This window comes from Mesoplodon densirostris, chromosome 9 (genome assembly GCF_025265405.1).
Source record: "Mesoplodon densirostris isolate mMesDen1 chromosome 9, mMesDen1 primary haplotype, whole genome shotgun sequence".
Lineage (NCBI taxonomy): Eukaryota > Metazoa > Chordata > Mammalia > Artiodactyla > Ziphiidae > Mesoplodon > Mesoplodon densirostris.
In genome coordinates this window covers 42,740,029-42,765,838 of record NC_082669.1, presented here as the reverse complement: position 1 = coordinate 42,765,838, position 25,810 = coordinate 42,740,029, and the positions used below count along the sequence as shown (strand labels likewise).

Here is a 25,810-nt window from a genome sequence, read left to right as displayed (position 1 = left end):
AGGTGATTACTAAGTTTATTAAGTTACCCAGTACTCTTACCTCAAAAGCAACAGACCTCAACAAACATCGCTAATTTAGTAAACCAGTGAAACAGATAACAAATACAACAGATAAAACCAGATTATACATCTCCTTGGATTAAGTAATATTTTTAAACAAACATGTTATTCAATGCTGTTTTCCTTAAGTTAGCACTAAAATTAATTCACCCCTTTAGGAACATACCAAATAAACAGAAGATAAAGAGGCTACTCATGAAGATGCTAAACAATGGGGGAGCAAAAAAAAGTTACCATAATTCATTATGCGAATTCACCATACATGTATAATAAAGAAGCGAGTGAATAAGTTGACTTGATTACTGTCTTTTGAGAAAAAACTTTTAAATGTGGTAATGGCGTTGAGGAATATAACAGATGGCTATTTTCAAACAAAAACATAAATTATTAACACTCATAATTTTTAATGCACAATTATGATTTTGTTATATACATGGAAAGAAAGAGTAAATTATTAAGTACATGAATACAAACAATTTAACAAAAATAAATGTAACCTGAGCTCTGGGATCTGAGGAGGGGTTACCATTACTTAGAATGTAAGAGCCATGTATATAAGCATACACTAAACTTGGTAACAATACTCAGTCTCAACATAAAACCTAAAATAAAAACTTAAACCTAGAGGTCTATACAGTCTCTTTTTGTCCTTATTTTAAAAAGAAAAGCACAATCTGTGTAAGCATCTTTCAAAACTCTTTACATGAATATTTGTACAAAATCATCCAAACCTGAAAATTTTATAAGAACAAAATTTACTTGGTATAGGCCATTAGCTCATTAAATCCATAAAAGGTTCATTCTAACAAATTTAGAAGAAAGCAGAATACATAATCTTTCAAATTACATATGTTCTGTTTCATGGTACAGTGCTATTTATAGAATTTACTGAAATTTTCAAACAAAACAAAATTTATTAATTTTAGAAGGCATTTTAAAACCTATGTCAATTCATTATGGAGGATGTAATGACATTTAAAATGACTGAAAGTTAATAAGTAATGCAAATACGTGAAAATTATTTTAAGTATTAAATACAGATTTCTACTTTCAATATACAAATATATTGAGGGTGGGGAAAACAGGGAACACAGTATTTCATATTCTCTATCCAAGGTCATCATTTTCCCTCTGCTTGACTCATTTACCCTGAATACATGCAAATCTACTGTAAATCTCAACTTAAAGGAACTGTTCTAGGTTAGGAAGATAAGAACAACAGTAGTACATGACTTCCCATTTATATAATTAGGAAAATATCTACTAACAATTTCTAGTAGTATTTGTCTTAAAATTTGAAAGCCACACTTCCTTCTATTAATCCACAGGTAGTTTTCTATTAGAGCTCTTAATATTATTTATTCTTAAATTATGCCTACAGTCAAGGCTCTTTTTCACTTTGTTTAAAATATTCCCCCACATGACTCCTAGTAAAAACACCTGGATTATTACACAATGAATCCTATTATCTACACTTTCATTTTATTATTACTTAGAGGCTTTCACTTCTTGAATTTAAAAATGAAAGCATACTTCCTATATGACCAAGAGAATAAGGGATATATTCAACCCTACCCTGAGAATATACAATTTATATTAGGCCCATGAAGCTTACATATCTTGATAGGATGCTTGTAAGAATTATGATGGTTAACTAGGAATGCAAATAAGCAATGAAGTCTTAATTAAAGAACAAAAGGAAAAGTCAAACTACCAAGTGTAGCTCTCTGATATATTTGGCATGCCTTATCTTCATCTCTAACACCATCATCTTATTCCTGGCCTTTTAAGTGATCTCCCACGTCCACTCTAGTCTACCCTCCATTCTATTTTCCATACAGCACCCAGAGTGATCTTTTTAAAAACACAAATATGATAATACAAAACAAGAGCTGTAAAAACCCTTTAATGACTCTCTGATCACACATAGCTGGGACCCTGCTTACTTCCTCATCATTTGTTCCACTGTCCTTCCTTTTCTGTTCTGTGTTTACCTCAATGCCTCTGGACAGACTATTCCCCTCTGCCAAGTTTGCTCACCCTGTCCACTCTCCATAAATTTACCTTCTCTCCCCCACATTCCTTTGACAATTCTCACTTATACTTTAGAGTTCATCTAAAATGTCAATTCCACATGGCACTCTTCGTTGATCCTCACCCTTTGCTTTATTCCTTCAGACTAGGTCTGGATCTCTGGTTACATATTCTCATAGCAGCACATTTTTCACTTTTTATAGCACTTACAACCTGCAGTTAAATAATTCAACTGCTGAGATAAAAATCTCAGGAAGTCAGGGATTTTGTCTGTTTTATTCCACTATGTTTTATTCACTAGTGGTGTTCCCCAATGGCTAAATAATATGTTAAACACTGGAGGCACTTGATACATACTGATTTATTGATTTCTCTTTCAGGGTCAGAGCACTGTTAATAGGTGCTTGGAGAATGGCCACATGAACCACATACAGCAACTGCTTCTTTACTCCTTAAAGTTCTGAAATAGGACATATATTGAGAAGCTCTTTTTGCATCTCTAAACCCCAAAGCTACTTAATGCTAATGCCAAAAAAAGGCAATGAATGTCCCAAATATGAGGGCTGAGACTGAGATTACATAAATTGCTTCACGGGGGCCATCTATTCTAAGCAGTATACAGCTCATCATCAGTAACACCTAAAACACATCAAAATCAACTAAGACTGAACTGGACTGAATACATGTCCTTGATTCAAGTAAAAGATACACCATTTCATTAGTTGTGAAATTCAGCAAGTCACGTCACCTCCCATGGTTTTTCTCTAGGGACACTTACAGCTTTAAGAATCTATGATTAACTACATACTCATCCCAATACACACACACACACACACACACACACACACACACACACACAGGAACACAGTACATAGAAAAGTGGTAACTGGTAAGTAAATCGAAATATTTGATCAAAAGAAGGAATCATGAATGTATTTCATTTTAACTTAAACCATATAAATCTTTCAGTGTAAGACTAAGGTAAGACCTTTTGATTAATGTTTTGCTAAGTGTTATTAATGTGGCCTTTGTCTTGAATAAACCATTCTCACATTGAGGAAGTTATGGTTTCCAGTTTCTTTTAAGTGGCATAACAACTAACAACATCTGTGAACAAATCCAAATGCAGAGTAAGAGTCTTTCAAGGCTTTTCACCAACATTTTATAGTTGTCTTTTACACACCTAATTCTACTGTGATCTATTTAGCAACTAGCTGAGTAAATTCCAAAGCAAGTGACCTCGTTTTCATAGGAACTACCCTGTCATACTCATATTCTTCAATCTATGTAGAAGTAAATTAAATTACATGATTATAATAAAAAGTATAAGCAGGGTACACAGGTTCAGAAACAAATACAACTTCCTTTTTTAACACACTCAATTGCCTTCCTCCTCTAAAGCATCCATGCTCAGCTCATACCACAAAACAATTATATCAGACTTTCTGTGCCCAGGAATTGACAACTTCTGATAAGTTTAAAAGTCAAAAGGTAGGGACAGAAGTGGACAGAAGTACTAGAATGTAGTCTATTAGCCTAGCTTTAATGCTAAGGGCATGAGTCAGTATGTCTTACAAAGGGAATGGAGAATAACTGGCTAACTAAAGAGAATTTCTATTACAGTAGTACAGAATTGGTACCATTCCAAAAATAGCTTACAATTTTTTTTTGATGATACCCACACAGAGAAATAAGTAGAAGTTAGTTAAGTGCTATGTCATAAGTCAAAAAGGATTAATTAAAGAGGCCACTATAAAAATATTTTGATGAATGACTAGTATTTAAATGGGGTAAAGAAGGATATAGGAACAGACAAAAGAGGGAAATGAGCATGGCCTATGCAAGAGTCATCATGTAGACCTGCCTAACTAAACAAGTGGGTGACCATCTGGCAATAGAGGCAATCTTCACACACTGGGCAGAATACTGCCCTGGAAAAGGTCCTTTACGTCAAAATGATAAAAGTGAAAACTGATTTTCCCACAGAAACAATCCTATAATAAATGTTACGTTCCTGATGCTATATTATTTTTTCACAGAAATGACTACTAAGACCTTATTTTAAAACAATGAGAATGACACAGTAGGGACCTCCCTGGCAGTCCAGTGGTTAAGACTCCACACTTCCAATGCAGGGGGCATGGGTTCAATCCCTGGTTGGGAAACTAAAGATCCCACGTGCCGTGTGGCACGGCCAATAAATAAATAAATAAATAAATAAATTTAATAAAAAAAGAATGACACAGTATACTGTATACTGCATAGTATGTATGTACGTATATGTATGTATGTGTGTATATATATATATATATATACACACATACACACACGTATATATACTTTTTAAATGTGTATTAATCAATAAAGGTGATATAATAACCAACTGCATAAAATTACAATAATATGTATTAATCTCCTATATGAGGTCTTTTATTGTTTAATTACAAAATTCAGACATTTAAAAAAAATCATTAGTATAGTAAAATTCCTATACTAATGATTCCTAGTTTTTCTGGGTAGATTTTGACAAGCATCTTTGAAGACATTTTTAGAAGTTTTATTCCACTAGAGGATTTTTAGATCACTGACTCAGACATCTTTTGCTGAAAGTGGGTGTCCTATCTGTGAAAGAAAAAATTCCTTCCTTGAGTCACGGAATCAGACAGCAGCTTCCCCCTCAGACTTCACTATTATAAAGGATATACTCTTTAAAATACATAAACCTTTACATGTTTCCATCCTTCAAGGGTCCTTGAGGGAGTTCGTTGTTAGCGTCAAAAGCTTCAGCCTAAAATTGAATTTGAGCAATATTTTAAAAGCACAGAATTGTAAACTTGCTCCTAAATCCATTAAAAGATTTCCCCTTCTTCCAGTCTCAATTTGCTCATATTATAAATACTTCATGTTACCATAACCACCTCCCTAGAGCACCTTTGTTTCCCTTTTAAAATCTACTTTAAGGATGTAGTTATAAGGATTGAGTATAAAATAATGAAACTGAACTTACATTAAATTTACTATTACTCTCTACCATAATCCTTAAAAATATATGGAGAATTACTCTTTCATGGGAGCTAAATTAGCACCGACACGAGGTAACAAGTTTCATTACTTAATGGTTACTAATCTGTCTGCTCTCTTCCCTTGGCTGCACTGTTGTATGCTGAGTGGGAGAGCCAAATGTGCACACCTCTCTCCTAACTCCACATTCAGTGACTTCATACTGACAGCTTAAAATCAACCATGGTGGGAGTATTTACACTTCACAAAACTTAAAGTAGTCGACTTACAAAATTACAAATTTATTTTTTTCAGTATTCAGTAGAGAATAGTACTAGTTTGGATAATCAAATAAAATTTTTTAAAGTTTCATTGATACAAGACTTTTATCTACAGAGAAAAGACTGGTCTAGTAAATATCTTTCACGTTTAAGTCTTGTATCCTTTCTGACCATGCAGAAATACAATAAAAGGTTTAAATAAAGTTTATCATCACCCTACTCTAAGATCTCCTATCAGTAAAACAACAGACGAGAGGAGTACCTAATCCCAAACTAAATTAAATCTAATTAGCAACCCCACACACTATAAAAAATAACTCCCCAAATGGTATTCAAAATGTGGGGTGTGATAGAGAATGTGAGTGAGTGTTTTGAAGAGGAAGTATGAGTGAAAACATACAAATCAAGATTAGTACCAACCATACTAGGGAATCTCAGTCTTTTAGAACTGAAAGAGATCTGAAATAATTACCACAAAACCCTATAATTACAGAGCCAAAACTTACATTATTTATTCTAGATTACATAGTTATTGAGATCAAGGCTTTGTTTAAAAACAAAAACAAAAAACAACAAAGAAAAACAGGGTTCCTAACTTTCAATTTGGTGTTTTCTCTGCTATACCTTAACAACACAAAACCTTCTGACTCATAAAATTTATAAACAAATTGGTAGAAATGGAGAAAAATTTAGGCATGCAGTTTTATATAACCATAGTAAAGAAAATGGTATTTAGTGAACTATAACTTCACCTAAGAAATCCATCCAGTTCTACATCCTGTGCCCCAATGCTTCAAAGAGCTCAAGGATGCATAACTTTTAAAGAACTTGGATCTTCAAATATAAAGAAAAACTTAGATAGAGGAACACACATGAAGCACACTCACCTATTTTAGGGGTTGAGTATAAAGAACACAGAGCTGGAAGCCTTAATCAAGCTACAGGAAAAGAAAAAAAAGAGCCTGGGGCTAAGTGTGAATCTTCTTAACTATAATGTTAAGTATTAAAAATTAAATTCATGCTATTAAGTATTTTAATAAATAAGGTTTTCAGTAAAATTTACCTGATAAATGAAAAATTCCTAGACCCAACAGTGAAAAATATTAAATTTTGTGGGAAAAAATTACCAAGGAAGTCATAAATGGAAGCTCGATTAACAATAATTTGAGTATTCACTACCTTATCATGTACAAAACACTATATTTAAGCATTAGTTTCAAGGTAACTTCCCGAGGAAATAAAGATTCAGTGGGTACCTATACAAAATATGTCATCTACAGTTGAAAAACGGTTTCTTTTATTTATGTGTTCGCAAGAATATAAAAAACAGAGAAACAGGAAAATGAATTTAGTTGCAAAGTCATCCTAGATATTTTTATTGCTGAGCACCAAATGTTTCTGTCTTGGGCTATAAGAATAATACATGCCCGTTTTGTAAAATGTAATTTCCTTCTTTAGATTTTCTGTATCAGCTATAAATTAGCCTTAAATCCACAATCCAAAGATCACTGTTAATATTTTAGTGTTTTTTCTTTTAGTCTCTTTGCTATGCTCACATACTTACAATTTTTTACGCAGCTAAAATCATATAGCATACACTACTTTGTGTGCTTTTTATTCTAATGTATTTCCTACTTCGTTAATACCACTTAATATTTTAATGTATGCAAATCTATGTATTCCAGGGGTCAGCAAACTCTTTCTCTAAAAGAGCCAATTAGCAACTATGTTAGGCTTTGCAGGCCACATCATCTCAGTCAACTCTGCCACTGTAGCACAAAAGCAGCCATCGACAAAATGCAAACAAATGAGCAGGACTGTCCAATAAAACTGTACTTACAAAACCAGGCAGCAGTACAGACACTCAATAATAAAATGACAAATAACCTAATTTTAAAATAGGGAAAAGATCTGACATTCTCTGTACACAAATGACTAATTTGCACATGAAAAGATGCCCAACATCATTAGCTATCAAGGAAACGCAAATCAAAACCATCATGAAATACCGCTTCACACCCACTAGGATGGCTATAATCAAAAAGACAGACAATAACAAGTACAGGCAAGGATGTGGAGAAATTGGAACCCTCATACATTGTTGGTGGTAATGTGTAGCCACTTTTTAAAAGTTTGCAGTTCCTCAAAAGGTTAAACAGAGTTACCATATAACCAGAAACTCTAATCCTAGGTGCACATCTAAAGGAAATGAGAACATTAAGTCCACACAAAAACATGTACATGAGTGCTCACAGTAGCATTCTTTATGAAATCCAAAAGATAGATGCAACCCTACTGTCTGCCAACTGATGAATGGATAAACAAAATATGGTGTATCCATACAATGGAAAAATTTTCAGCAATAAGTAATAATATATGCTACAACAAGGATGAACCTTGAAAACATTACGCTAAGTGAAAGAAGCCAGTCACTAAAGACCACATATTGTATTATTTCATTCATGTAAAATGTCCAAATGCACAGAGAGAAAAAGTATATAATTGACTGCTTAGAGCTAGAAGCTTTGTGGCGGATATGGGGAGAGACTGATAGCGGATATCAGGTCCCCTTGTGGGGTCATTAAAATGTTCTTAGGGCTTCCTTGGTGGCGCAGTGGTTGAGGATCCACCTGCCAATGCAGGGGACATGGGTTCGATCCCTGGTCCAGGAAGATCCCACATGGCACGGAGCAACTAAGCCCATGAGCCGCAACTACTGAGCCTGTGCTCTAGAGCCCACAAGCCACAACTACTGAGCCCACGTGCTGCAACTACTGAAGCCCGCCATGTCTAGAGCCCATGCTCCGCAACAAGAGAAGCCACCGCAATGAGAAGCCTGCACACTGCAAGGAAGAGTAGCCCCGGCTCGCCGCAACTAGAGAAAGCCCATGCACAGCAACGAAGACCCAACACAGCCAAAAATAAATTAATTAAATAAATTTATTTTTTTTTAAGTTCTTAAATTGACTGTGATGAAGGCTGCACAACTCTGTGAATATAATGAAAGCCAATGACCTTAAGTGGGTGAACTGTACAATATATGAATTATAAAAATATACAGTTAACCACCCCTGGTCTATTCTATAGATATAAAAACTTTAACTTTTTCTCCCCTTTTAAATATTTAGATGCTTCCTAATTCTTTTTGCATCTTGCTGATTAACATCTCTTTTGAGCTAGGTTTTCAAATGGCAAAGAATATAAAATGACAAGAGTATAAAACTTCACTGTTGCAAATGTCCATTACTGTCCATTATTGTACTTGCCTTTTGGACAAGTCTAGGAACATACAATTTACATTTCTATGGCAAAAGGGAGTGAGAAAAATGGAAAACAAACTAAAATCAAGCAGGACCCTTGGGACCTTCCCTAGACAGATCCCACCACCACCACCATGTCTTCCACCTGCCTCTTGTCTGTAGAAAAACTTCAGGCAAAGAATAAATTTAATCAAAGAAATGAGAAAATACAGAAACAGGAAAATAGTCAAACAGGACAAAATAATAATAGTTCAGTCCTTAAACAAAGTCAAGGACCTTTAGTTCCTCCTCAAGTGCTACAGATAATATTGAGCCATATCCTCTGAGCTGTTTTACAGATATTAAAATCCCCACCAGGTGGAAAAAGTAAACTACTTGATGACCAGACTGTAGCCATGACATAAGCTGCTCCATCTTACACAATTCTAAGAACTGACCTCAAGGAAATGGGAACAAACTGACCCTGGAACTGAAGATTCACTGTACTTAAAGCAATCAAGATGATGCTAATCAGACCACCTCATGACCAATTTCAAGATGACTATCAGAGCTTACTATGCTGCTCTGCACAAAGCCCCCTCCCTCTGCCTATACACCCCTGAAACTCCCTTTTAAAAGCTCTTGCCCCCTGATAAGCAATGGGGAGTTGGCTTCTGAACATGAGTCCACCTTCTCCCCAGGTTGCCAGCCTCCTGAATAAAACAACCTTTCCTTTCCAACCAAAATTTGTCTCTCAAGCAGCGAGCAGTGGGACCTGAGCTCAGTAGCAAAACCCCCTGTCATTCCAGGAACAGTGATCCCATCAGCATCAGAACCATTGAATCTCAGAACCTACATTTCCTATGTCCTTACACCATGGGAAAAACCTTCAGGAAGGAACACAGTAACATTAGAATATATCTCCTTTCCACTAACCCTAGGGTTCAGGGGAACAGAGGTGTAGAGTTAGTAACCACATTTCACTTTTGAGAACAACAAGGTTCCTTGTTCACTTGTACCTCCTCATACACTAACCTTATCCCCCTTCTGAGAACTGTGCTCAGATTATTCCTTTTGCCTAACATGTCCTTTATCCCTCCCTCTCCATCTCAATACACCCATTCTTGAAGTCCAGTTTTGGCCTCAATCCACATAAGGTCTTGATCAGTGACTCTGGTCCATTCTATCTCTAGATGAAATCCTCTAAATACCACACAAATCACCACTTTATTTCTCTGCATTTCATGTGCTTTAATTTTGTCTCCCTTTCCCTTCCCCCTCAAAAAAAAAATAGAGCTAAGAAGACAAGGTCAAAGAATCTGTGTATATATCCTAGGAATGTAACAAATAACAAAAACAACAATAATAACAAAGAAGTTAATATTCACTGAACACATACTATGTGCCAGATCCTATGATTTTTTTACATGCACTCTTCCCCCACAAAATCATTATAACAATCCTATGAGAAAATTACCCCATTTTACTGATGCAGAGATTTAGGCACAGAAAGTCAAATAACTTGCTCAAAAAGTGATTTATTGGTTGACAAATACTTTATGAAATATTTCATGCACATCATCTTGTTTGCCCCTCACAACTCAGAGTGTGCTACAAGTTCAGCATCACTGCTATACAGAGTTGTTAAGAAATTTTCTTTTAAGTACACTGTAACTTAATGGTACAGGTAGAATTATAATACAAATCTCCCAGGGCTTTCTATCCTATATCATACTACCTTATTTGAAGAGAGAATAAAAATACATGGGTTATCACAGATTCATCCGCTAAAGCTCCAGCCCAATTTATGCCCAGGTTCCACAGAGAACTCGAGTGCTATGGGAAGGTTTCCTTCCCTAAACTGTTACTAGAATAACAGGTGCTAATGTTAGTATGAGGTGTTATCATTACAAAGTACTCTCTCATATGCGATGTCATTTAATCCTAACAACAACCTGATAAGCAGACATAGGTTATCACTAGACTCAAAGAATTTATGATTTTTACCCATTCAAGGCCATAGAGCTTAATAAATATAGAGCTAAAGCTCAAAACCAGAACTTCACACTCTAAGTATATCCTTTTCTTCCTGTTATATCTCAAAATGAGTATTTTGTTTTATGTTGATATTCTGTAATTGTTTCCCCAAGCTGATGAATAAATATGAACACTAGAATTTGGTGGTTCTAAATCTTTTCTGGGTTCATAGGCCCTTTTTGAAAATAAAATCTATGGAATCACTCAATAGGAAAAAAAACACAGACAATTTTGCATACATGTTCAGGGCTTCATGGGCTGTTGGTTAAGAACCCTATGCAAGATTTTAATTTGAAGGAGAGAAGTGATAACTTATGCTTCACAGTGCACAGCAGACAAGAATAAGAATTTTTAAATCATTTGAGTGATTATAACCAGACTTAATTTTCTTGATATTCACATTGGAAATAGTCAAGGAGCCTCTGTGAAGACATACATTTTAGTAGTAACAGAAAAATCCAATGAAGGACAAAAATAAAGTCATTCACAGAAAAGGCACAAACAATAACTGAGCTTTACTGTATGCTAGAGGTTTTACATCGTATTGTTTTTTAGCCTGAAAGCAGCCTCAAAAGTAGCTTATTATCAGCTTTTTACAAATAAGGAAACTAAAGCTCAAGAGAGGCTGATTAATTTGCCCCAAAACTTAAGACCAATGAACAAGCAAAGATATAAATTCATATCAGTCTAGTATGGAAGAAACCTGGCTCTTCCTGTAATCACCCAAATACTTAGCTTGAAAGCATAGATTAGAGAAGGGGGAAAAAAACTTACGACAGGAAATTTAAAGAAAAGGTGGTTATAAGATCAAAAACAGGGAAAGGATGCAATGATACGAAAGAAAGGTGGGAGAAGCTAAGATGAATAATCTAGATCATAATATATCTGGTAGGGAGTGGAGGAAAGAATACTAACTATTAAGAACAATCTGATTCTAATTCTCGCTCTGCCCCCAACTCAACAGATAATCCTAGACTAATCGCTTAATCTTTCTGGAATTTAGCTTCCTTGTCTGTGAAATTATGGATGTTGGACGGCATAAAAACTTAAACTTCTAAATTCCTTCACAACTTTGAAAACATTTTCACAAGGATTATTTTCATTACATTCCACTGAGCAGGGATTTTGCTTTATTCACTGCTGTATCCGCAGCACCTGGCTGGTACAAAGTAGACACAAAATATTAGTTGAATGAATAGATGAATTTGATCATGACAATAACCCTGTGAGGAATGCAGTACTGGGCAGGTATTTATTATTAGGCTTATTTCACATGTGAGAAAAACCAAGATCCAAAAACTTTTAATACTTGCTCACAGTACCACAGCTAAATGGTAGAGCAGGATACAAACTCAAGTCTTCCAATTACTAGTTCAAAGTTCTTTCTAGGTCTAAAATTTTTCATATTTTCATATACCCTTAAGCAGTCAGACACAAGAATAATGAACTCTTCTTATTCCCACTCTTCCAAAGGGGGAAAAACATCATTAGAATGGTGTTACCATAAAAAGCAGTGAATGACCGTTTCAGAAGAATGATCTTAAAAAACACCTAAAACACAATAAAGTTACATATATGAAATAAGGAGATAAAATCCAATTTCTGACTTCTTTGATTATACTTTATTATATTTTCTGTGTTCCACAGTAAGTCTACACTCCTAATTATGGCTGGCTACTTTACAATGTTTGCTGTTAATCACAAGGGAGAAGGAGCTCAAATCTATCTAAGTTAAAATTCAAACCATGAAACTTACTGTAGGCCTCCTCAGTGACCTCAGGCTGAGGAACTCACCTCACATGCTAAAGCTTAAGATCAACTGAATTATAGAAGAAAAAGTCTCAATAGGGCAGCATGAGCTAGAAATATCTATGTGAACAGAGATGGAAACAAAGTAACAGCCCTAGGGCAAAGCTCTATTCTCCAAGACTCTCAATAGTACAAAAGTATATTTCAAGAACCTAATTAGGGAAGAAGAGGGGTTGACTGGAGAATAACACCTTCAGATTTGAGAGTGTACTCCTGGCATAGCAATGCAAACTCCTGCCTTGAGGCCACAGGCTCATAGGAAAATCACTCTGTGAACTGGGTAGCAAACTTTTATTTGAGGAAAAAAAAAAAAAGATTGCAAATTCGCCCAAAGATAGAATCCTTTCTTTCAAAAGTAAATAATTTCTGTATATGAAATGCCCTCCCCAAAATCAAGCAGTTTAAATACAAGGATATAGACCAAAGTATCTTGTCATATGGGAGGCAGTATGTAAGGGGTGTTTGTAAAGTGAGAATGTTTGTATATCTCAGAAAAGTTTCTTAAAGGAAACTCATTAAAATACACTTCTCTTCTGAAAGTAAACAAACTGAATACATATTCTCCACTGACTTATGCTCCTTTGGTTTCTTCTTCCTCTAAGAGGACCCCGTTAGGTATGTGCCAAAAGTGAGCAGTTATGCTGAACTATTTTCAGAGCATTTGAATAAAACAGAGTATCTGGGGTGACTCTGGAATCTCAGTGAGCCCCAGTCTATGCTGCACCGGGAACCGCCGCCATGGCCACCTACAAGGTGGTGCTGATCCCACACAGGAAAAGCACATAGAACCTGGAGAACGGCTTCAGTGGCTGGAGCAAAGCCAACATGAGCCCAGGAGGTGTGAGGAGGTGAAGCACCACATGCAGGTGCTACAAGATGCTGGCTATGAGTTTGACATCTGCTTCACCATGGTGCAGAAGAAAGCGATTTGGATCTTCTGGACAGCACTGGATGCCAATGACCAAGTGTGGCCGCCAATAGTGAGGACCTGACTTCAATAAAGCAGAAACTGCTGCCAAGCATGACGAAACCCAGGTAAAGATCTGGACACACTATTATGTCCTACCACTTGCTATGAAGCTCAACCATCCCTTCTACAGCAACATCAATAAAGACTGAGTTATGCAGACTTCACTGAAGATCAGCTACCCTCCTGTGAGAGTCTGAAGGACACTATTGCCAGAGCTCTGCCCTTTTGGAATGAAAAAATAGTTCCCCAGATGGAGGAGGGGAAGGGGGTACTGAATACAGCCCACGGCAATAGCTTCAGGGCACTGTCAACCCTCTGGAGGGTCTCTCTGAAGAGGCTACTGTGGAGCTGCACCTGCCCACTGGTAGTCCCACTGCCTATGAACTGAACAAGAACTTGAAGCCCATCAAGCCCATGGAGTTCCTGGGAAATGAAGAGCCCATGTGTGAATTCATGGAGGCTGTTGGCTGCCCAGGGCAAGGCCAAGAAGTGAAGGAAAGCAAGCAGACTACTTTCCCAAGGACACCCCCCTCCCATCCCATTCCTCTGCACATCTTCCCTGCACATGTCTGTGGGCATCTTAAGTTGTAGCTCCAGATGGGGATCAGTGGCTCCCAATTTTCTTTTAGCCATTTTGTCTCCTGCTCCTAGTCAGAACAGCACCTATGGGGCAAGGGGTCCTCAGTCCAAGCCAAGGGAAGACTTATTCAAGAGAGTGGAGAGGAAGTAACTCTGGGACTTTTTGCTAGTGCTTTGTTTATTACTAAGGCCCTGCTTGAGTAGAAGATAGGCAAGAACCATGCTAAGATGTGACCAATGAGGAGGAACAAGAGAGCTTATTTGTGTTCCCAAAAGCTAATCCTGTACTATTCTGTAGTCATGTGACTGGAGGCTCTAGTTATTCCAGTAGAAGATGAATGTAACCTGCATGGTGATTCAAACAAACATTTCCTCCATTACACCAGAGAAACTCGCTCCAGAAGATTGGGATCAATCCTGAATGTTTAAGTGTTGCATTTACTTTTACAAAATATATATATATATATAATACATATATGTTGTGTCTATATTTGTACATATTATATATATTTTATACATTATTTATATATAAATATTAATATTAAAAATACCAACAACAACAAAAACCTTCTGGGGATTTTAGTGGTGGTTAACAGAAAACAAACCATTCCTTACACCAATATGAGATAAGCTCCCTGTCTCCTAAGGTATAGGACTTCACCCTGTTGTATGTTTCGGAACCCCTCCCCTGCCTTATTGTTTTACGGCCATAAAATGCCTCTTAATCATGTCCAAGAATGTCTTTCACTGTGTCAGATTTCTGAATCATGTTCCAATTGTTTGGCGCTGCCACTTGGCCCAGTACTCATTTTGAGCATAACTGTACTAAATCGTATTTCCAGAACAGTATAATAAGGGAGTGATATGAAACTAAAAACAAAATAAAACAGAACAAGAGTATCTGGGTAAGAGGGGAAAAAAGTATTATCAGTAAGTGGGATGAAAAACTTTGAACAGTCACATGATTGGACAACTGGACCCTGAGGAAGAAACGGACATACAGACTAAGAGAACAGGGATTAGTCAAGATAAACATTCTGTAAATGTAAAGGAATAAAGGTTTTTATGGCTCTAGTTCTATAATCTAAGAGTTATCCCACAATAATAATCTACCGTTCTACTTACCTTGTAATAATCAATTTTCTCCTTCCATTTAAAAGTTATTTTCCCTATTGATACAAACAATATTTAAATTTTTCTGCATAAATACAATGCAGTGACCTTACCTAGTAGCAAACTGAATGAGTGCATTCTGAAGAGTCTGCCTAATTTCAAGAAGAAAAGATTCATCATCACTTAGTGTATAATACCAATACTGGACATAATCCCTCAAGGAAAATTGGATAACCTAAAACAAAAATATGGAAAAAATACAATTTTTTAGGATTTAAAAAGTAACAGTAGCAAACTAAAACCTGAAAGGATTATTTTCGATTTATATTTATTCTCTACATACTAAACTGTAGTGGTAAATAACTGTCTTCATTAAAGAAGCATCAATATACTAAAAAACATTTCAAAATTTTTTCTATTATTTTGGTAGCCCAATTTATCCACTGCCCAAATTTTTAAAAAAATTAAAGAATTATCTATGGCGAAGCCCCACCCGATTTCAGGTAAAGACGAAGCCTGCAGAAAAAATAAATTTCCAATGCTATAACATAATGAAGTTTTAATCAGTTTGACGGAATGAGATGCAAAATAATGTCAAGAGATGCTAATAATCTTGGAAATATGTTTTCTTTTGAGAATATCATCAGATTCATTGCATCAAATTACAAAAACGACAATTCACTTAATTCTAATACCGGTGATGCTGCCAACAGCACTGTTAGCCAATAAATAGCAAATAATACAGTTTAATGTATTATGTTTTTGCAAATCAGACAAATTAAATATGGGTTCATCTAAAAGACAGTATTACAATTTTAAAGTACACATTATTTGGAATAACCACAAAATCAAGAATCAATGAAAAATATTTTGGAGAATAATTTTAATTCTTTTAAAAATATTTTTGAATGAAACCATAAATATCCATTTTAAAAAGTAATAAAACTAGTAGGAAAAACATCTGATTTATCAAACCACTAAGCCTGCTCATCAGCTGAAGAGTAACATTTTAACTATAAAATAATTAGAAACATTATCAGATATCAGTAAAAACTTTTTTTCTAAATGTAAATTCAACCAAAAGGCTTTAATATCGTATTAAGCAAACACCTTATTATAAATAAGTTCATAAGTAAGGCAGCATCTTTATGTACAGACTCCAAGGACAGCATTATAATGAATTTCCAGCATATTACACAAATAGCAAAAATTATTCCTTAGTATTTTCAAAAGAAATGCACCTAGCACACAACATATGGAATTCAAATACCACATACTGAAACTCACTTGCTGGAGAGGTTCATCAATTATATTGGCACCTGTCAATCTTCTATCGATCTTTATAGTCCTGGCTTCCCGTTTCATTTCTTCTAAGCACTGAAAGGAAACCATAACATTCTATGACATAGTTTCTTGATTTAAAGTCTCTGTAGTTTACTTCTAACTAAATATTCATTGTAACTTCCCTGCATTATCTTCAAGTTAATAAATAACCTTATTTCTTGAGACTCAAATATAAAACAAATACTATTTCTCAAATTAACAAAACTAGACATCCAGAAAAAAATCTTGTGTTATCACCAAAAACAATTATCAGCAAACATTATTTAGAATGTGAGAAATTGAAAATATCAGATATAATATTGCCATATTTCAATGAAACTTTAAAATCATAAGTTAGTGTTTCAGGTGAGTCAAATTAATAATTGTCTTTATTAAACACACCCCTATTTCCTCCTCCCTCCCAGCCCAAAACAGTATACCAGCTGCCAAATGAATATATTTTTAATTGATTTTACTTAGGGATGGTTTTTAGCAACTAAAGAAAATGAATTTTTCTCTGTAGTCTTCAGAAAGACCAGTGACCTGGAAATCAGGTGAAAATCAGTAAGACACTCTTCAATTAAAAATACAAACCAAAGCACAAATACATATAAAAAACATATGCCTCGAGTTATCACATGCAACCTCTAAGATTTTTTCATAAAATATACTTATGAATCACTTTAGAAATAGCAATCAAAATCACCATTCTTATACCATATACTAAAAAACAGATTATAAAGACTTAACCAGTCTTGACTATGATTTATTACTGTTTAGGATCTTAATTCTTAAAATATTTTGCATCCTCTCTATGTACCGCTCAAGTGAGTGGAAAATATGGATGGCTAGGAAATGATTCAAAAAGAAAAGGCAAAAAAACAAACAACCCAACAGAAAAATGGGCAGAAGACGTTAATAGAGATTCCTCCAAAGAAGACACACAGATGGCCAGTAGGCACATGAAGAGATGCTCAACATCACTAATTATTAGAGAAATGCAAATCAAAACTACAATGAGGTACCACCCACCTTACACCAGTCAGAATGGCCATTATTAAAAAGTCTACAAATAACAAATGCTGGAGAGGGCATGGAGAAAATAGAACCCTCCTACACTGTTGATAGGAATGAAAGTTGGTGCAGCCACTATGGAAAACAGTATGGAGGCTCCTCAGAAAATTAGAGTTACTATATAATCTAGCAATCCCAATCGTGGGCATATACCTAGACAAAACTACAATTCAAAAACATACATGCACCCCTATGTTCACTGCAGCACTATTCACAATAGCCAAGACATGGAAACAACCTAAATGTCCTTCAACAGATGAATGGATAAAGATGTGGTACATATATACAATGGAATACTCTTCAGCCATCAAAAAGAATGAAATAATGCCATTTGCAGCAACATGGATGCAACTAGAGATTATCTTATTATATAAATGAAATAAATCAGAAAGAGAAAGACAAGTAGTATATGATATCACTTATATGTGCAATCTAAAATATGGCACAAATGAACCTATCTCTGAAACAGAAACAAAATCACAGACAGAGAGAACAGATTTGTGGTTGCCAAGAGGGAGCAGAGGAGGGAGAAGGATGGACTGGGAGTTTGGGGTTAGTAGATGCAAACTATTACACTTAGAATGGATAAGCAACAAGGTCCTACTGTATAGCACAGGGAACTATATCCAATCTCCTGGGATAAACCATAATGGAAAAGAATATTTAAAAAAAAGAATGTACGTATGTGTATAACTGAGTCATTTGCTGTACAGCAGAAATTAACACAACATTGTAAGTCAACTATACCTCAATTAAAAGAAAAAAAAGGTTCATTTCCTCAGAAAGATCTGTGAGCAAACTCAAAGAATACACACTAAAGGGAGTTTTAAAGGGAGACAGAAGTAAGTTTCAGAGATTACTTTAAAAGTTACAGTAAGTATTAGAAAAAATGTATTTATTTATCAACACGAAAAGTCTTATTAGCACATAAAGGATAAGTTAATAATTATAAAATTCAGTTACTGGTATCAACTCCAGACCGTTTGCCTCTCTTCACACAAGAAAAACCATCCTAATCCCACAATAATAATTGAAGGCAATGAGAATCTGAAGCCTACTTCTAGTACGCAATTCCAATTTTATTTATAGAGTATGATATTGAAAAAAAAGAAAAGAAAAATAGGAATATGAAAGATAATATAAAATTGGACTTGAATTATTAAAATTATAGAAACTGCACAGCCTAATCGCAAGCTCTATTTTTCAAGTGAGTTAAAGAAAAAGTGCCCATTTTCCTCCCTCTGGTTCCTATGCATTTATTTCATTCAAAACAGTATACTCATTGACATTTCCTCAAGTCATACACATGATGCATTGAAATTCTAAGTTAAGACAGCAGGAAAAGACCCCAAATTTCTATCTTTCCCTCAAATTTGCATTCTCACCTTTAACATCTAATATGCATTTTTTCTAAGCCTGATCAGATAGTCTCTCATAAATTTATAGTGAGCATTAGTGAATTATAGAAAAATCTGCCAAGCCATATAAAGATGATCACATATCACCACTGCATACAGCAGGACTTTAAGGTTTCACATTCCTTTACCCTTCTTACCTTAGGAATCCCGGTTGATGTTGGAGGAAGAAATGAGTGTTCACACTGCTCTAGGTACTTCTCTGAGTTTGTTTTTCCAAAGAGGAGAGTAACCACAAAACCCCTGAAAGAAATTTAATTATAGATACAAAAACAAAACTTCACTACAATTTAACATATCTATTTATTACCAAATATATTTTTCAGATTTAATTGATGGCTTACCATTCACTAAAAAGTCAGTTTGTGACTTTGACGAGGCAAGGAGTTGATAGATTTTGTTAAGTTCTCAAGTTTAAAACAACTATAAACACTTTGTGAATTTATACAATAATGCCTTTACAAGTTTTCATCCAATATATTTCATAAAGAATCTCAGGCAACATTTTCAAACTTTAGGAAAATAAACCTTCATTAAATAAGTAGGCAAGCTAATAACCAAAGACAAAGACAAATGAGATGTACATCTATAGCTATACCACACATTTCTATAATTCTGTTAACTAATTAAAGAGAGATATAACTTGCCACTATGAATACAGAATAAACAAAGGCTATACAGGAAAAAAAAAGATCCAATTTACGATTTGTTTAAAATAAGACTGGAATTTAAAAAAGAAATATAAATATATCCCCCAAAGTTAATTATTTTTAAAACAATTATGGAGTCAAGGTAAGATAAATACTGGTTTAGAATACTTTGTATTGACTAAATGCTATCAGTATTTCCTACATTTAAAGTTTACCAAATAAATCTAAGCACTACTAAATAAATAGGAAATCCATAAAAGAATATTAAATTTTAATTTTATAATGATTTACAGTAATCTTACAATGATTGAAAGAGTGTAGTTGGGGACTTCCCTGGTGGCACAGTGGTTAAGAATCCGTCTGCCAATGCAGGGGACACAGGTTCGATCCCTCGTCCAGGAAGATCCCACATGCCGCGGAGCAACTAAGCCCGCGTGCCACAACTACTGAGCCCGTGTGACACAACTATTGAAGCCCATGTGCCCTAGAGTCCGTGCTCCGCAACAAAAGAAGCCACTGCAATGAGAAGCCCAAGCACTGCAACGAAGAGTAGCCCCGGCTTGCCACAACTAAAGAAAGCCCATGTGCAGCAACGAAGACCCAACACGGACGGACAGAAGGAAGGAAGAGTGAAGTGACAAGAAGGGAACAGTAAAAAATTAAACACAGTCAGCCTTAGCTATTGAAAGGAAGATTCTCAAGGTCCTCTGCTTTTTGTGGCTATCTGCCATTTCACCACTCTTCAGTACAGGCACCACAAAAGCAAGGAGGAGGTTGGAGAAACAGATAAAGTCAAATCAAATGATGTCATCAATTCTGTTTCTGTTTCTTTTTTAAAAGGCTGGTCTCAGAATTATCAGTAAATTTCACATATCTGTGTTGTATCTAACATTATTACTAAGAATCAAGTTGGTCTTGTATTTCAGTTTTACCTAGCTGTAAGCATATTTAGACACAATAAAATGCTGATATTAAGTTAACAATGCATTTCTAAAAACATTATCATAAAATAAACTGATAAAACTTTCACCTTTGCCCACAGTGTGATGGTAGGAAAGTAAGCTAAGGAATAGTATGATCTTAGAAAGAACCTAATTAATAGCGTCAGCCTTGAGGTTTAAGTAAAAACAGGTGCTACAAATGATTGCATAACCAAACAAACGTAACGGAATGCCATTAAATAACTCATATCAGTATTGAAGGTATCCCAAAATAACCAGAAAAAAAAACCCACCAAAATTCAAAAAAACAGAAACCAAAAACTTCTGAGTGGTTTTCTTTCCAAAAGGTTTCTTTATATTAGAAAATAAGGGATTACCTTTGACTATAAGCAAAATATATACATTATCAACACTGTATACAGGCAAACTGCAGAACTCAAAAACTTAAGTTTTACTAGCCAAAAAAAAAAAAAGATAGTTTCCATAAGAAAATGTATTAATTCCTCTCTGACTTGCATTGTAACTAGGAAAAAGAACAAAAACAAATCTTTAAAACTTACAAAACAAAAAAACACTAAAACTAAGAAATGATTTTTAGTTATATGAAATGTTAACTACTTCATTTAAGATTGATATATAAAAGCTTATTTTTGCTCTTAAAATTCATAAGGCACTAAACTATATTAAGCTACATTAAAGAAAGGACAATCATTCTTCATAATTAGAGCCAAAATTAGAAAGATTTTTGACTCAGGAATTGTGATACTGACTGTAACTGAGTAACCTGGGATTGCTTAATTAACTAATCCTCTGAGATGATTCTGGATGCTTGTTAGTATATAAATTGAAGTCCCCTTACTGTGGCACTATATTTCCTGACATCAGTAGTCTGGAACAGAATATCAAATCAATTTATGACATAACATGAACTTGGAATTTCAAATCCTTCCATGTGACTTAATATTATCTAAAGAGTTTTTAGTGGCCCTCCCACACCTACCAATATCCCAACTTATCTAAAAAATTTCACAGAACTTTACAAATATCCAAAAAGTTTCTTGAAATTATTCGTTAATAAATTAGCAGACTCAAAAAGGGAACAACAAAGGTTCCTGGGACTTCGAAATGAATGGACTCGTCACCCTTTTCCCTTTCCCAAATTTTATATGGAGCAGTTGAGTCTAAGAGAAATGATTCTTACCCCTCTACCTTCATCTGTAACGCTGCCATTTCTTCCCTTTCTGAAGTATTGTAAAATATTCTGAAATCCTTCCTCACTTTTGCCAAAGTCTTATTCAATTAGTGAAATAAAAGAAATTCTTCCTTTGTGAGAGAAACATCTCCTCAATTTCCTTTCCAATCAATAAAAGCAGCCATGACCTTGTGGGGGAGTGGTGCAACCATGCAGCTCTGGCCTTAATTTGTGACTAAAGAATGTAATTTAGGAAGCCCAAATGGCTGCAGATCTGTAAGTCTTCAATCATCTTTATAATCAATAAAGATATTCAGAACTCCATTTATCTGATTCCTATAGCTTATTTCTTAATTGTCTCAGTACATAATACCATACCCAAGCAATTATAAGGAAAATATTAAATCTAATATAAAATACAGTTTTATGAACAGTCCTTGATGTAGCTTCCCAGTTAAATTAATTCTCACTTGTTCAACAATCAGTGGGTGACCTCCCTATAAAATGGTTACATATGACTTTCAAACTCATAACCCGAAAAATGTGACAGGTGGTAGATATATTCAGAAGCCATTCCTTCAGTGTCTTATACAGTCTCTCTCAGGCCACAGTTTATATATGCTATTCAATTCAGCTAAGTCCTCTAAACCGATAGGCTCAAACAATTCCTCCAAATATTTGGGGTCTCAAAAGATTTTTTTGAGAGAACTCATAGGTATTCACTGCACAAATAATTACATAAATGTATTATACATAAACATATACACAAATACACACATATATATATACACACACATAAACATTAACAACAAAATGCTCATTTCAGCTAAACTACCTTGTTCAGAGTATCTAAGTAGCAAGCATCTCTCTTGTTTATACATTTTCTTACATATAATTCATATCTGATACCAAACATTCTACATAGGAAGCTATACTAAATCATGACTGAAACCTCTCCTGTAAAGTTTTATCAACTCAAGATAAAGCATAAACACTGTAAACCAAATAACCATGAAGAGAAAATGGCAAAATCAGGTGTTTGTTGGAATTTTCTAGAACAAAATGACAACATTCACTAAGGGAAATAATTAACACAATAATTAACATTAACATAATAATTAACATTAGTGTCTGAAGTCTAATCAATGAAACAGTATCTTCTAGTCTGTAAAACTTGATATGTCATCTCAATTTATTTATCTTATTATTATAATAGATAAGGAAATTTCAACATTAAAGGGGAAATAACACCAAAAGGAATAAAAAAATCTTTAAAAACTTCCCAAGTTACACAAAAAAGTTTACATCATCAGAAATTGAAATTTATTTTTGAAGATGATGACCCATATTGCTGGTACAAATCATAACCATCATCGTTTTTATTTCTATAGGTATCTTAATTTTACTATTTTTAACTTTGGTAAAAACAATTTGCAAAAATAGCATTCACAAATAAATCATACTGCCATTTCTCATGATTTTTTTTTCTTATTGAGGTCTCATGGTCATTTGTTTCCATTTTGAACAATGGAACATGACATGAATTATAAAATTATTATTGAGAATACTTACCCACCCACAAAGCAGAGGATATAAAATGCCAAATAAAATATTACAAAGGGTCCAAACGTTATTAGAGAAAGGACAATGCCAAGGCTTCCCCATCCCCATATGGACAGACTGGTCTGAAATAAAGCAGGAAAAAAATATTTTTAATAAATAAATAATTTTCCATAGGAACTAGAAAAGAACCAACAAAACTTTTACATAGTTTATGTTTCTCCTTTTAAGCATTCATGGTATTGTTTCAGTAATTTTAAAAATATTTACCTTTGAAAGTGTTAAGTACATTCTTGGAAATTTATCTCCCAGAAACAATATACAAAATCTATATGTAGAAACAAATTTATAGCATATCAGCAATGATTTAAAAAAACAATCTATTGGCAACGTAAGTGAAAAACAAATTACATAAATTGTTGAATGACATGAAGTGATAAAGTATTTATAATAAAAACATTTATACATTTATATATGCAAAAGTATGTATGAAAGCTTAAGTAGACAACAGATTGTATTTATATTTCATCTTAAAACTACAGCATGAGACTTTTTAAAAATTAAAATTTCAAGGTAAAAAACCCATGTCTCACTAAAAATTATATTTTTATTTACTCAAATTGTGTGCAGAAATTTGTAAAATTATAACTGCACAACTTCCAACTTCCCGTTACCAAAATTTATCACGAGTTCAACAAAACATCTCTAAAAATCCTCCATCCTGTTTCCCTATTTCATTTAGAATTATACTGTATTATCTATTAAAAATACTCATTTTGTTGAAGGCAAACTGGATTTTAGCAATTTAAGTCATTATGAAATAAATAAATGTATTCAGTTCAACAAGTTCCTATATCCATTTGCCTTGTACTGTGAGGTATACAAAGGATGCATTTGTCCCACTCCTGCCATCAAGAAGCCCAGAGAAGAATGTCTTACAGGAATGAAACAATTAGACACTGAACCAAAAGAAAATAATAGAAAGCATTATAAGATGCTAAACTGAACGAAATTAATGACCAAAAAACTATGGAATAGACAATAAGTGCTATGGACTATGAGAGAAAGCACAGTTTTACTTATTTATTCATTCATTCATTCATTCATTCACCAGTCACTGACTGCTTCCTATGTGCTTTAAGTTCAAAGTGCTGGGGATATCACAAGGAATAAAGTATACCCTCATAAATCTACGTTTTAGTAAGGGAAGAACAAGCAGCACACCCTCATGAATTTACATACCTTCGTAAGTTTACATTCCAGAAGAGGAAAAAAGACATATAAATAAGTAAATATATATCAGATGGGGATAAATGCTATAGAGAAAAATAAAACAATTGTATGTGGTTGATCTAAGAAGCTTTCAATGATTAAGTGACACATGAACAGAAATCTTAGATAAGATATAAGGAAATTTTATAATAGTCTTCCTACCCCAAAATAATATTTTTCCATTTATTCATATCTTCTATATCCCTCAATGAAGGGTTTTTTTTTAAATTTCTTCTATATAAGGCCTACACAACTCTTGTTCATTTGTATTTTTATTATCTTTTTTCCTCATCCTGGCCACATCTTTTTAACCAGAGGACAGAATGCCTACTGATGTTTCTACCCTGCCTTCATGATCTCCTCCTTGAATCAGCTGGGGATACTACTGCACCTATGAAGTGGTCTCCCCTGACTTCTTTCCAAGAGCTGAAAGTAGGCCATGGTGGTTTAGAATAAAGTACAGAACATTTCAGTCCCTCCGACAATAGTTCTGCTGAATATCCGGGACCTGATCCACACTATAGTACCGCCAGATGGCCAACTATAAAAAACAGATGCTATTTCCCAAGATTCATTCAAAACCTTTTCCACTGACTTTCCTGAAAAGAGTTCTTACAAACTCTCAGGAAAGCTCAGACCGGACTATGACCCGGATACTTTATCCAGCCTACCTTCTTCAATGATATCTGACCTAATATTAGCAATATTACTCTTTCTTTACAAAGTTATATTTATGCTTGCTAGCCATTTTTCATAGCTAAACAACTTACTGTTTAAGGATCTATTCAGAGGTTTGAACAATGAAACCAAGCAAAATGGCTATCTCTGGAGATAAAGGAAAGAAGGGAGCATGCAACTGGAGGACAATACACAGGGGGCTTCTCAAATACTCAATACTCAAATGTTCTATATTTTGTAACCAGGTGTTTGCTCTAAACTGTATAAATGTGTTATGGCTCCAACTGTTTGACTATCAATTGAAATTTAAAAATTAAATTTTCAAAAAAGAATCACAATTATATAATGTGGGAACGATTATTAACTCAATTATTTAACATGGGGAGATGCTCAATTGTCTAATAACTCAAATTTTCAGAATCTTACAAGTCTCTTCTTACTCATTTGAAAATGGCAGCAAAAATCATCAAAAAACAAACTCTTATTCATTCAACAAATATTTGTGAATAGCTACGTGCCAGATGCTAGTGATTTAACAGTGAACAAAACAGACATTACTGTCAAATGAAAAAACAAAAAAAAA

The 25,810-nt window shown here is 34.4% G+C and overlaps 1 protein-coding gene and 1 pseudogene across 8 annotated transcripts in view; one reads left to right on the top strand and one right to left on the bottom strand.

Annotated features, from left to right (window-relative positions):
* Nucleotides 1-25,810, bottom strand: part of SNX13 (sorting nexin 13) — a 143,816-nt gene that overhangs the window by 80,656 nt on the left and 37,350 nt on the right. For 7 of the 8 annotated variants that reach the window (XM_060108174.1, XM_060108170.1, XM_060108168.1 and 4 more), the window contains 4 exons: nt 23,290-23,402; nt 19,075-19,177; nt 16,410-16,499; nt 15,236-15,357 (listed from right to left, as the gene is read on the bottom strand). In XM_060108174.1, the coding sequence (XP_059964157.1) occupies nt 15,236-15,357; nt 16,410-16,499; nt 19,075-19,177; nt 23,290-23,402 (428 nt within the window). Of the gene's footprint in view, nt 1-3,958; nt 4,021-15,230; nt 15,358-16,409; nt 16,500-19,074; nt 19,178-23,289; nt 23,403-25,810 lie in introns of those variants that run through there. The other variant, XM_060108175.1, reaches the window with a different exon arrangement.
* On the top strand, nt 13,199-14,021 carry LOC132496406 (phosphoglycerate mutase 1-like; annotated as a pseudogene).